The sequence below is a fragment of the Protopterus annectens genome, chromosome 1.part1 (assembly GCF_019279795.1).
Source record: "Protopterus annectens isolate FY-2018-M chromosome 1.part1, PAN1.0, whole genome shotgun sequence".
Lineage (NCBI taxonomy): Eukaryota > Metazoa > Chordata > Ceratodontiformes > Protopteridae > Protopterus > Protopterus annectens.
The window spans coordinates 571,804,851-571,819,431 of record NC_056726.1 but is presented as its reverse complement, the minus strand read 5'-3'; the positions used below and the strand labels follow the sequence as shown (position 1 = coordinate 571,819,431).

The following is a 14,581-nucleotide window of genomic DNA, read 5'->3' as shown; positions in this document are numbered from 1 at the left end:
TATATGTACATTTCTGTTCTCTTCCAGCAGGGCACACTGTGGATACATCTTTAAGCTCAGTACTTTACAAACCCTTTTCAACACACGTTTGTACAAACAAGTTTGATACACATGTAACATACAGTTCTAATACAGTGATAACACAAGCATCTTACAAAATCATTTTGATATTCATCAATGACATATAATTATTTACAAAATTCCAGCTAAATGGTCTGGCAGTATCTTTTTCGTCAAACCACCAAATGGGAAAGAATAATTTATATGATGGCATTATACACTTCCTCACAGTTTTTCAAATGTTCAATAATCAAAATTGCAATCAGAAGATAAAAATAAATACTACCAATTAATACTCATACTTTATTAAATTTTGATAGTCTAATTTATTCCAAAATATCTTTTCAATGACATTACAGTATTTATTTCCATTTCTAGCATAAAATATATGAAGTTGTGGTCAGATCTCCATAATGGTGGAAGCATCCTTAAAATGTTAACTTTTGCAGAGGCATTTGTAGCTATAATATCTAGCATTTCTCCAAGAATAAATTGTGTCAGCCCATAGTAAAACATAACATTAACACATTCCCTATCAAAACAGGAATTTGTAGTCATTACATTTTTTGTCAAGACAATTATCCAGGTTCTGCAAATATTCCCTATGAGTATAACTATCCATACTTGTCGAATGATAAATTAAAATAAAACTTTTTGAGCATCCATTGATAAACTGAATAATAATAGTTCCATTTTCCATCATTTGTTTAACAAGATAAGATGTAATAATCTTTTGAACCCACAATCCTTGAAATGAAAACTACATTCCAAGTTCCTGTTAAAGCTATTATTTTAAACTAGTTGTTGGTAATTAAGCCAAACAACTCATCAAATGTATTTCCCAAAGTCCTAGCATTACAAAGAAAACACTTCACTAATATATCAGGTTTTTTATAACCGGTACTTGACTTGGAGATTTTTGTTCAAAAACCTTGCTATCTGTTCAGTAATATTGCCAGCCATGTAAGAAGCTCTGTATGAGTTTAGATATAAATTATCCCTTAAATAAAATTTATATCTTCTTCCCAACACGTGATCAACTTTATAAGCAAAAGTAAGTTGTCTTAATCAGTTATTAAAATGCAAGCCTTAGTGTATATATATATATATATATATATATATAATCTGTCCATGATGGAAACAGAATAATATCACTCAATGCATACATAGCTTTTAGTTTTCCAATTACTCAGAACCAATACAGAGTCCTTCATATAATTCAAAGGAGTACATTTTAAATCATTAGCCCCAACATGTATTACAAACATATTTAGGTTTTACTAAACTCAACTTTCGTAACAATTTAAGGATGTCAGTTAATTTTAATCCTGTCAAGACAGACATAGTATGTGAAGTCTTATCCGACTTATTTGATTCTTTCACAGACTGTCTCAATAAAGAAACTCCCAAAACTAAGACTTCATGTTTCAGTTCTTTAGATACTACTAAGTTTTTTTCCATTCATGATCAGCAACAGTTTGTTTATAGTCATATTTTTCCCTAAGCTTTGAGAATTTGTTTGGCTTATTTTCTCCTTGTAACATTGTTATTGCAAACCATTCTATGGTAAACACTTATCCACTGTCATACACACCAAAGATTCAGAATCAACACGTTGTATGGATAACGTATCACTGGCTAGCATCCTACAGTCAGCAACACAACTGTTATAATTCACAATAATTTCAGAGTATAAACAACTAGTTTTATTATCAAACGCCATAAGGCTATTTTCCCTAGGTAGCTGGTCCACTAGTTTCTCAACATCTTTATGTGCAGTACCCAAGACAATATCCGAGTCAGTTTCACGTATGTATAAATAATTACAAATACTGCAATTATCACTATCATTTAGATGAAGATTCACTATCTCATCCCAGGGAACTCCATCTTTATGTATACAGGTGGAATTTTTTTCATTTTTAATAACAGTTAATTTTACCACCACATTTTTTTTTTGTTCTTAACCTCATCTCTAAACAGTAGATTAGTCTGAATAAATTCTTTCCTTACTGTACTCGGTCGGTCTGTCTTAGAATCAATAAACTATTAGACTATCATCACTACTTCAATCTTTCATATATTCAAAGACCATCAAAAATGTTTTTCCAAAATAACAGCTACAAAGACCAATAAGCCCCCGTATCTTTACTATCTACAATTTTTAAAAACTTGGTTAGTTTGGCACAATTAAAACAGTGATTCTCAAGTCTGTTCTTGAAAACTGCTCCACATTTTCTACATTTCTGAATTTATTTGGTCTTTAATAAATTATCTAAGATGTATGAATTCAAAGAATCCATAATTAGATATGCAATTTCAAAACAAACAGGTTAAATTTAAATTTTACTACTATAATAAAATTAGAGGTTTCTTTTGCCGATAATCTGACAACACTAATCCATACCTTTCAACTTCTTAGAACAAGAAATCTGGACAAGGCCTAAACGTAATAGGGAAACAAAGACCCAAAATAGGGGCAGATTTTAAGCATTTTTCTTATAAACTTAGAAGGTGCTAGAATGACAGGATTTGCATTAGAATGCATTTTCTGAAGGTTATGAAGTCTGAAGCTCAAATATAGTTATTTAATGATTTGCGTGAAAACCACACATTTTATGGGAACAGACCAAAAATATGAGGCAAAAATCTGGACAGTTGAGAGCTATGCACTACCCTAACAACATTAATATTCACCAAGGAGAATATCAATACAAAACAGCAGTATTACACAGCATCAATATAATGAAAGAAGACTCACATGAAGGTACTTGTGCACTCTTCCAGTCATACAAAGACTTTAAAAAGACAGAGGAGAGCACATAAATCAAAATAAAACAAAGTAAAATTTAGAATTTCTTAACCAGGAAAAGCAGCTCAGACTGCTGCAGTTCAATACAGCGCAGTACACACAGGCGCGCACGCACACACACACACACACACACACACACAATGTATAAGCATAATCCCTGAGTGTCTCTCTCTACTAGTGACACAATTGATCCTTAAATAAGAAACAATTGCTCCATTTTTTTCCTCATTGGAGACTTTTCATCTTCATCACTGGGGACTAAGTAATCCAGATTTGGGCTGAATGCCTCAACAATGGCAAAAGATAAGTTTACCAGTGGAACAGGAGTTAACAGAGGCAAGGACACTGACAATATGGTACAAAATGCACTAGCCACCGACAGTGACAGCAGCTCTGCACACTGAGTGCAAGACAGTAATCTTGTTAGCTTATCGCAACACAGCTATCATTACTTGAATAAAAAGCTATGTCAGGTAGGATGGCAGGAAACCAGCAAATACAATGTTCCTCTTTACTGTACAGTGCCCTAGGCAAAGAATAGATTCTGGTTAGTATGATGACCTTCTCCCTCAGAAACCTGCTGCTTACTGAACTTCTGCTCTCTCCAAGAATTTTGGATTTTTATAGGTAAATAAAGAGCAGTGGTAGTTTTCTGGCTGCTTTGCTGACTCTTGTACACTAATTATGGCTGACATACTTCCATGCGGCTAGCTATGGTTGCTGCCCTCAGTCATTTAACTCTGGCTTCCATCCCACCATGCATAATCATGGCTGTGGCCTTCCCTCCCATGCATTTGAGTATGGCTTCCACTCTCCCATCCAGAAAAGGTAAATGGGATGCACCTCACTTTTCAAATACAATAATGAACATTATTCACAAGCAGAGCTAAAGTTAACTCTACAGGATTAGCATAAACTGTCACATATTATATCAAGTTCATTAAAATTTTGTCTAATCTGAAACAGTTTAGGGTGATTCACAAAACAGCTTCCGTGCTTTGAAAATAGGGAATCTCCTAAGCAAAATACATGTAAACATTTTTAGGTTACACTGAGCTTTGTATTTTTTAAAATTGTATAAGTGTTCATTAACTCCAAACAAAGCTATGATGCACTCTGGCTTGCCAACCCATAATACAATCCTCCCACATCTAATTTTTTACTAGACGGTTCTTTCAAATGGGACCACCCATCTTTGTTTCTCCTTTGTAAAGAAAGGAGAATCAACAAAAAAATGCAATGCCTATGTTTTCTATGTATATGAAGATGGTGCCCTGTAAAACAGTGCTCCTGCTGTTCAACTGTGGAAAGAAAATACCTAGTTCTAAAGTGGGATTCTGAATGACTAACCCAGAAAAAGCAACTGTTTGAGTATGTGTAAATAACTGCACACAAATTCTGTATTTTTTTAAACAGTACCCAGTTCAATGCCATTGTAGTTTTATACACACTGATTTACACTAACAGAAAACAACAGCAGGATTATGTTTAGAGATTCTGGTGTACGCTAAATTTCCCCTTACAGAAAGCATGTACAACTCAATTATACAATGACCCCCCCCCCCCCATTAATATTCCAAAACGTGCACGCTGATTAGTCAGTGTGCCCGTTGTAAATTAGGCTTATACTAATGGAAAAAGGTCCGGTCGCCCAGACTTTTTCCATTAGTATAAGTCTTTACTTTTTTTTGTGTTAGGCAGCAATGGAGAATGGAAGAGCTCCGTTTGCTGTAATCTCGCTATGTTAAATGAGTTTAACATAGTGAGATATCTTAAAAAAAAAAAAGCAATGGAGATCTTCCTTTCTCCGTTGCTTTTTTTAAAGCTATCTTGCTATGTTAAACTCGTTTGACATAGCGAGATAGCTTTAAAAAAGGGAACGGAGATCTTCCTTTCTCCGTTGCTTTTTTTAAAGATATCTCACTATGTTAAACTCATTTAACATAGCAAGACAAATTTAAAAAAGCAACGGAGATCTTCCTTTCTCAGTTGCTTCCTCTACACACAGCTCTGATGTACTGCATAAGCATTCGCATGCGCAGTACATCAGAACTGCTCCAGGATACCGGACAGCTGCAGAAGGGCAGCATGGAGGCATTATACAACGCCATTATTTAAGAAAATTAAGTATTTTTTTCCTTAAATAATGTCATTGTATAATAGCAATAACCCACTTCTGGGTGTGGGTAATGCTGGATTTACCCACGGTTGTCTGTTTGGCCACTCTGGATTCGCCCTCGTCACCAAACCACACCAACCGTGGGTAAATCCAGCATTACCCACACCCAGGCGTGGGTTATTGCTTAAATAACATACCTAAGAGCATATCTACAGAAAGACAAATATTTCTACAGATTCCATGCATCAAGCTCCCTTCAGCTATGTATGCAGTAAGCACACACAGTCATATATTTTGCAAACTTTTATCACTTGTTTCCTAGTAACACTTTCACATAAGATCACTTACAACTTATGCAATAATTTAGGTCTTCAAAAATCATCTAAATATATGCATTTTCTTTAGATGAAGATTACCAGGGAGCTGTGTAAAAATGTCTTAGTTCATGATTACTTCAGAGGTAAAATCACATATAATCCAATGAGGTTGTAAATAACGGAGGGTCATATATTCTTATGTAAAGTAAGTTAAGAAATGTCAGTGTGCACTGTCATTCACATATAGTTTTTGACTGGAATGTCTTGACTTGCGACATCTAGCCTTACCGCTGTAAAACTGCTTGCTCACTGTCCATTTTTGACGTTGTGACATCTGAGGTTCAGTGCTTCCTTCTCCTTGCTTGACATACTTGCGATCCATAATAAGCCACAGCCTTATCCATGCACAACACTCTACCACAAAGTATCAACTGACAACGTAGGTTCCTTCACGTTTCAGTCCACACTAAAAATACTCCACCAATTATAAATGTTCAATTTCAGATTGAACTATGCAGTCTACATGGCATGCTGCAGTTCAGAAAACAACCCCCACAAAAAGAATCAATAATGTCAGACCAAACCCCCATACTGCAAAATTATGGTTACTTTTACTTCTTAATACATTGCTTGGAACACACAATCCTGCTTGCTGGCTTACAACTGCAGCTTCATTACATTATGTGCATACACAGAGTTCTTCTCCACTGAGAAGGCAGCTGACAGAAGACAGCCAGACTCACCTGTAATTGGGAATTTTCTCAGCCAAGCCAAAGTCTCCCACTACTGCCGTGTAACCGTTCTCATCAGACTTCACCAAGCAGTTCTGAAAACAAAGCACATATTCTTTAATGAGTATTTAAATGGCTAGAGCAGAAGGCACTTTGCTGCAGTTAGGCTTTCACAATATTTCTGTTGCATATTAAGGGCAACTTGGGTAAGTTATCAGCACCAGATTAGACGGCAGGCAGATCACAAGTTCGAGACTTGTCTAATGCCAAGGACTTGAAGTGGGTGATGTTTTGCAAGTTTCATTACCTGCAAATGTTCTAGTCCACCCATCTGCAGCCAAAGAATGAAATGACACCTCGCACAAGCTTACCTTCAAGCCAAGCTACCTCCAATAAATAAAGCTACAAAATATAAAGTTGAGAAACATAAAAATATTTATTGACAATTTGCAGCCATTCCATCTGAATGTAACTTACAATTATTAAACAGCTGATTTGGTGAGGGATTAAATCAGAACACAAACTATAAATGTCACAGACTTGGAAAAACGTATGTCAGCTTAATGTTTAAGGCTATGACCTGACAAGTTTCGCTCTATAACCCTGGATTTGATTCTCACTGTTACCATTTACCTACTGGGTGATTCTGAGCATTTGTCATGGCAGTGTTCCTGGTCCATGTAAAGAAGTACCTGTACCTAGAAAGAATACCTGAAAGTACTCTGCTCTTCTCAGTTGTTAAGGAAACAGATAACAAAATGTGATTTTTTTCTTGAACCAACATAAATTTAAAAGAAACAGTTAAGTTCAGCTGTGGTAATTTCCCTCAAATGCACACAACTGTTTTGCTGAATCATACAGTTTGCAGTAGATGTTGTACAACTCATACAACAAGATATCCTCCCTCTCAGTCTCCTGAGAATCCAGAACTAGTAGTTAAATATTTTAGATATGCCTCAGTAACTCTTTCACAGCATTCACTGAAGGTAGCACAACAGCCACCACAAAAGCAGCAGTATCCACACTATTGTCAACAAAATGACTTCCATACTGCAACTTCAGCTGACAGCCCTCAAGAAATCACTTGCATCACATAGCTGCTCAAGAATTGTCACATCATTACTTTCAAGCTGATGCTACTAGACTTTGAAAAAAATGTCAACGCTGTAAAAACTCGAACCAAAAATAAGTTTTAATCAACAATTTAACCAACTTTAGTCTGGACGGCTAGGGGAACATGCATTTCCACAGGAAGCATGACAGTTCACATACGTTTTACTCTTGAAATCTACTCTTTGATAAGGGATTTGTTTTCATCTTTTTATGGCTTATGCTTACAATTTCTTCTTTCTTGTATAACCTGCACACTCCCAAAATTATCTTCACTATATTATACAGAAATCATAATAGGTTCTGTATGTTTGTTTGCCATGTATTGTGCCGACGCTCTAGGTGATGGCCAAAGAGAGTCCTATACCTGTTATCAAATAAAAGCTCCGACAGTTATGTTAAACAATACAACTATTTTTCCTGAAACAAACACCACAAAAGAATTTATCATTCAACAGCCAACAAAATGAGCATATGGTATTGTTAAATGTCTCATCTGAAGAAGAGAACCTCCACAGTACAGCATTCCATGAAGCTACTCTACAACATCAGTACTGCAATATGATTGAAGTACCTGATGAAGGAGCAGTGCACACTTCTCCGATTTTCCACAATTAAAGATGCAAATGCACTACTGAGTGAATGATGGCTTGTTGTCATTTCGGTAGGAGGGAGACAGGGTAAGGTGGTGCAAGGATGGGCCATAAGCAGCACAGCAGTCTTTCAAATTAGTTTTTTGTTTGTTCTTACTCTATTCATTTAATGTAACAAACAAGTCCCAACACAAACCAGCAAACAGCAATAAGATTAGGCCAGTACCTGAGCAATGTTAGGGACCCAGGGTACATATAATCAATCTTCACAGCATCTGGTTGCTAACCCTACATATACAAAAGATGGCTAAAACATTATAAACAGTTAACCTGGACATAAACCAGTTCTAAGCACAGTATGTCTACATTCTTCTTAAAGCAAATGTAGCTGAACTCCCATTACATATTAAAACAACCAAGATACAAACTCGAGTCACCAAAAGAAGCCTTTGTTCCAATGGCCATGGCCGAGTATAATACTGACAGAGTTGGATTAAAGCAAGAAAACTTCCAACAGCGACTAATATTCTTTTAACTAACCTAACTTATTGTGTTGAAGGGGTTTCATTATTTCAGAGAAGCCATGAGGTATACCATGCATGGTACACAAGAAGAGATGAAACGTGATCCAATGGAGAAGGCAATTGCAAGCCACTTGAATATTTTTGATAATAAATTCCTATTACCAAAAACAGCTACAGACATGAAAGAATAACACTGGAAGACAAAGCCCTCAGAAGTGAAGGTGTCCAACATACTACTGTGGAAGACCATAGGACAAGTCCAAATAGTGTTAAGAGTTTATAGTACGGTGGATGGATAAATGCTTGAAGGATGTCCTACTGAAGTGCTTAGAGATAAAAGGAAAGTCTGAAGCTGCAAAGAATCACATACCACTGGAATTTGGAATGCTAGAACTATTAGCCAAAGTAAAAATGAAGTGGTCAAGGATGAGATGACAGAATGAACACTGGCATCTTGGAAATTAGTGAATTCAAATAGACCAGAAATGTTAATCTTGCAACAGATAATCAAGTCTGTTACTGGAGTCAAGAATCTTGCAGAAGAAATGGAGTAGCCCTTTATAGTTAATAAAATGGTGCAAAAAACAATGAACAACCTCTCCAAAAATGATAGACTGATATTAATCAGATGATAGGGCAAACTGTTCAACATTACAATGATATAAGTTTATACTTAACTACAGATTATGAAGAGGAGGAAAGTACAGTTTTGTACCTACCATAAATGTAGATGTTTGAGTGTTCACCCTGCTGCAGAAAATGGCATCGGATGCATTATTTATACCCCTGGCGCACTGACGTCAGGGAAGAAGCGACAGCAACCAACGCCGGACCAAGACTTTGGAATTCCGGACGACTGTGGGTTTCCCAAGTGTGATGACTGCAGCAGGGTAACACGATGAACATCCTTACCGGTTTTACAAATTGCAGCAACTTTTGGAAATGACTGCAAAAAAGATGCTACATTTATTATAGGTGACTGAATGCTGATGTTAGTAATTAACAGTGCAACTGGAATAAAGTGCAGGTTTGTCCTTATGGGTAGGAAGCAAAGTGGGACATACACCAGCAACATTTTGCCAAGACAATTCTCCGGACATAATAAACTCTCTTCCAACAACCTAAGAGACAGCCTTACATAAGGTTATTACCAGATGGTCATTACCAAAATCAGAGTGACTATATACTTTGCAGTCAGAGACAGAAAAATGATATACAGTTGAAGAAAACAAAATACAGAGTTGACTGTGGTTCAGACAATCAGCTTTTTACTACAGAGCCTAGAATTAAATAAAACAAAAAAGCATTCAAGCCAGTGAAATACAAGTAATACACCAAGTGAACATATTGTGAAGTTAGAGAAAGTACAGTTTTGTACCTACCATAAATGTAGATGTTCGAGTGTTCACACTGCTGCAGTCATCACACTTGGGTTATCCTGCCGTCAGGCGGTCCCGCAGTCGGCCAGAGTTCCAAAGCCTTGGTCCGGCGTCGGTTGCTGTCGCTTCTTCCCCGACGTCAGTGCGCCAGGGGTATATAATATGCATCCAATGCCATTTTCTTCAGTTTTTCTTGCCCCAGACATCAGGTGCCCCTGAGTGGGTAGGCAATCCATATCGCTAATCAAAAATATACATATAAAATAAAAACAATACCTTCAGTTACCAGCAAATACACCCCAAAGGTTGTATAGGATAGAAAGGTATAGATAAGTCCAGCTAGTTCAGAGGGGGTGGAGGGAGGGTAACCTGGACTGCAGCAGTGTGAACACTCGAACATCTACATTTATGGTAGGTACAAAACTGTACTATGTTCATCGTGTTACACTGCTGCAGTCATCACACTTGGGTAGAATCCCAAAGCGAAGGTTGGGTGGCTGGTCTATAAAGAATTAGGATTGGCTATGAGGCCCTGCAGAACTGCAGTGGCAAATCCTGCTCTGGATTTAGAGTAAAGAGGCAGGTGGTAATGGTTGGTAAAGGTGTGCACTGAACTCCAAGTTGCAGCCTCCAAAATTTCCTTGGTAGGTACTCCCCTGAGAAAGGCTGTTGAAGTGGCTGTTGTCCTGGTGGAATGTGGCCTAATGTTATTAGGGACTGATTTTCCATGCTGTGTGTAGCAGCACCGAATACAGTGTCCTATCCATTTGGATGTAGTCTGCTTTGAGATAGCCTTGCCCTGTGATCCTGCAGCATATGCTATAAACAGTTGTTTAGTTTTCCTGAAAGCTTTTGTTTCATCTCCAAGTAGAAGCACAGCTGCCTGTGTATGTCCAAAGAATGCAGAAGTTTATCCCCTTTATTCTGGGGGTTTGGATAGAAAGTTGGCAAATGGATGGGTTTGGTTAAGAGCCACACTAGACACCACCTTTGGCATAAAGGTAGGGTTTGTCCTTAAAGATACCCTATCCTGATGAAAAATTATAAAATGTTCCACTGCCATTAATGCCTGTAGCTCTGAGACTCTTCGTGCTGAAGTTACTGCCAGGAGCAGAGCTGTTTCACATGATAAAAAGTTTAGATCGGCTGTATTGGCTGGCTCAAAAGGTGGTAGGGTCAGTTTTTCCAAAACGAAATTGAGGTCCCAAGTTGGTGTTGGTGCTCTCTGGGACAGTCTTATGTTTTTAGCCCCTCTGAGGTACTGCTTTAGCAAGGGATGAGAAAATAAAGGAGGATCTGTGTTGTAATGCGCTGAAATGGCGGAGGCGTGGATCTTGATTGATGAAAAGGATAGGCCTCTGGCCAGCATCTCAGTTAAGTATTGTAAAATCTGAGGAATGTTTGAAACAAGAGGGTCAAGGCTTTGAGCCTGGTTCCAGGCGCAAAATCTCTTCCATTTTTCTGAGTAAGCTTTCCTGGTGCTAGGCCTCCTGGCCTCCAAAATGACATCCATAACAGCTTTAGAGAGAGGTGCTGCCTGTTTGACTAAAGTATCTGCCATGCAGCCAGGTTTAGGGTTTTGAGCTGACCGTGCAGGATCTGATTGTTTTGTTGAGTCAGAAGGTGTGGAATTTGGGGCAAAATCCACGGTGGGCCCTGAGCCAAGTTCCTTAAGATAGGGTACCAGTGCTGGCATGGCCAGTCTGGAGCAATCAGGATCATCTGTGGTTTTTCTTGTCTGGCTTTTAGGAGTACCTTTGAAAGGAGAAGCAGTGGTGGGAAGGCATAAACTTTTAGGTTTTTCCAGCTGAACAGAAGAGCATCCACTTTCCATGCTTGTTTGTGATGAGTCCTTGTGCAGAATTTTTGTAGTTGGCAATTCAGTGGGGAGGCAAAAAGATCTATGTCTGGGCATCCCCATTTTTACGTTATCATGCTGAAGATTTGTGGATCCAATTTCCATTTGTGAGGGTCCATGATATTTCTGCTTAGGTCGTCTGCCAGAGTATTTTTCTTTCCTGGCAGGAATTGTGCTTGCAGGTGAACTTGGTACGTTAGAGCTGTGTTCCACAAGGTCATGGCTTGCCTGCATAGGGGATAAGAATGAGTGCCCCCTTGCTTGTTTATGTACCACATTACTGTGGTGTTGTCTGTCTTTAGTAATACTTGTCCTGGATGTAGAAGGTCCTTGAAAGCTGTTAGGGCATTTTGAACAGTCAACATCTCTTTTTGATTGATGTGAAGATGCATCTGGTCTGTGGTCCACTTGCCCTGAATGCATTTTCCTGCCATGTGTGCTCCCCAGGCGTAATCTGAAGCATCTGTTAGAGTTTGCCTGGCTGTGGGTTGGGTGAAAGGCTGACCCTTGTTCAGGTGACATGCCTGTGCCCACCATCGAAACTCCTGTTGCAGGCAGGGAATCATTGGTATTACTGCTTCTAAACTGTGAGAGTGCTGAGTCCAAACACTTTTTAGGTACCATTGTAATTTCCTCATATGCAGTCTGGCATATGGTATTAGTAGTATGCAGGATGCCATGAATCCCAGGGCCTGCAGAATTTTTCTTGCAGGGAGATGGGACTTTTTTGCCAGTAATTAAAAATATTGAGTTAGTTGAACTTGTTTGTCTGGCGTGAGGTAAGCCATCTGGGCCACTGTATTTAAGCTGGCACCCAGGAATATAATCTGTTGTGAGGGCACTAGTTTTGACTTTTTTTCGTTTACTGTGTACCCTACAGAAATTAGCAACTTTTTCACAAACGCCAGATGCTGTAGAAGAATGTCCTTTGTCTCTGCTTGAATGAGGCAGTCGTCCAGGTATGGATGTATTTGAATTCCTTTTTGTCTGCAAAATGCAAATACTGGTGCCAGGCACTTTGTGAAGACCCTGGGTGCAGTAGATAAGCCAAAGGGCAGTGCAGAGAATTGGTAGTGCATTGTACCAGCTTTGAATCTGAGGTATGTTCTGCAATTTTTGATAGGGACATGCAGGTATGCCTCTTTGAGGTCCATAGTAACAAGCCAAGCCTTCTTGCCCAGCATGGGTAGAAGCTGCTGTAATGTCAACATCTTGAATTTCGGAATATCCAGGTAAGTATTCAGAACTGAAAGGTCTAGTATGGGCCTCCAGGCTTTGTCCTTTCTGGGGACCAGGAAGAGTCTTGAGTAAAATCCTTGTCCTTGTTCCTGTTGTGGTACTTTTTGAATAGCTCCCATATCCATGAGGGCTGAAATTTGTTTTTGTGCCTCTGCCCATTGATTTTGTGGCAGGTCTGGCATTCCTTTTAGCTTTGGTAAAGTATAAAGTGTAATCTGTAACCTTGAGACACAATATTCAGAACCCATTTGTCTTGGGTGATTGTTTGCCAGTTTTGAGAAAAAAGTGCTAGTTTTCCCCCTAAGGGGGCTTCCAAAAGGGATGTGCTTGGCGTACGAAAAGGAAAGTCATTGTGACGGTTTCCTGTAAGGTTGAGACTTGTCCTCACCTCCTTTTGGGATTGAGGTGCCCCACTGTCGTCGTCTGAGCCTTGGGGTTGAGATCTGCCTCTTGGGCGTCTGTATCTGCCTCTCTGTGGCCTGTCTGACACTGGAAAGGACCAATTCTTTGTTGGCCAATTTCTACTAAACAGAGGTGGCTGTACCTGTAAGAAATCCTTGACTGTTTGCATAGATTTAGCTTTATCCTCCATTTTCTTTAACACCTCTTCTGCCTTAACACCAAACAAGGTATCATGCTGTAAAGGAGCATCCAATAATTATGCCTTAACATGATCAGGTAAACTCTGTTCTTTTAACCAAGCATGTCTTCGAATAACAGAACCTGTAACTGCGGCTCTACAAGAGGCCTCTAAAGAATCAAAACCACACTGCAGTGTATGTTTTCCCACCTTTTCAACTGCATGCAATAAATCCTGCATTTCTTTACAATCAGGAGCTTCTGAGCTTGCAAGCATTTTCTGTTTTAACTGAGCCATTAAATATTGTTGGTACTTAAGCATGTGAAACTGTCAATTTAAAGCTCTTAGTGCTAAAGTTGCAGATGTGTATACTTTCTTCCCCCATCTATCCAAAGCTCTGGAATCTCTGTCAGAGGGCACTGGATTTTGTGCAATGGAAGCCTTAACCCCTTTTGGACCCTGGGAGATAGTTTCTGGATCAGCAGAAGGGTTTTTGTAAAGAAACTTGTGAGAGTCAGGGACTCTAATACCTATCTGGCTTGGCTGGAGCAGGGGGCAAAGAGTCAGGAGATAAGCCTGATTCAGAGAACACATTATCCACAATGTCTAGCACAGGTGGAATAGACAGGGGCCTGTGCTGAGGCAATAAGAGGAAATCCCTGAGCCTTTTCTTGGATTCTGAGTAATCCTGACTTTCCCAATGGAAATGCTCCCTCATGGTATGTAAAGTTTCCCCAAATGAATAATCCTCAGGAGGAGACGCTGAAGGGATAGATTCTTCAGCATCAGAGTCCTCACAGGGGGGTAGAGAGTATCCCTGGTCTGAAGAAGAATCACAGGAAATGGAAACCTGATCAGAGGAGTCATAGTCTGTATCCTGCCTAGGCCTTTTCTCAGGAGGGGGATGGGATCCCTGATTAGAGTAATGAGGCCTTCGGCCATTATAAGCATCTGTTTCTTAGGCATGGAGGACTGTCCAGTAGAATGCTGTACTTGTTTCTTTGTCTTTAATGGCACCTTTGTCTTAGCTGTTGTTTTAATGGTAAGTTGTGAAGGTCTGAAAACACCCTCAGAAGCCGATGCCTGCTCAGTGGCTCCAGACCCATCTGAGGGATTAGTTTCCGTAGGCCCAATACTTTGAGTTCCCAGAGGCCTAGATGTCTCCACGTGGGAGTTGGAAGTGGCCTGTGGCTCTGAGGAAGTGGGTGTCAGGGGCTGCAAAAGCACCTCACTGAGAACCGGCGACTGGCTTAGAAGAG

At 39.2% G+C, this 14,581-nt stretch overlaps 1 protein-coding gene across 1 annotated transcript in view; it reads right to left on the bottom strand.

The window, feature by feature from the left end:
• The window catches only part of TESK1 (testis associated actin remodelling kinase 1), a 1,265,203-nt gene that overhangs the window by 587,791 nt on the left and 662,831 nt on the right, over window positions 1-14,581 (bottom strand). The window contains exon 5 of the mRNA XM_044076820.1: window positions 6,052-6,134. Within this exon, the coding sequence (XP_043932755.1) occupies window positions 6,052-6,134 (83 nt within the window). The remainder of the gene's footprint in view (window positions 1-6,051; window positions 6,135-14,581) is intronic.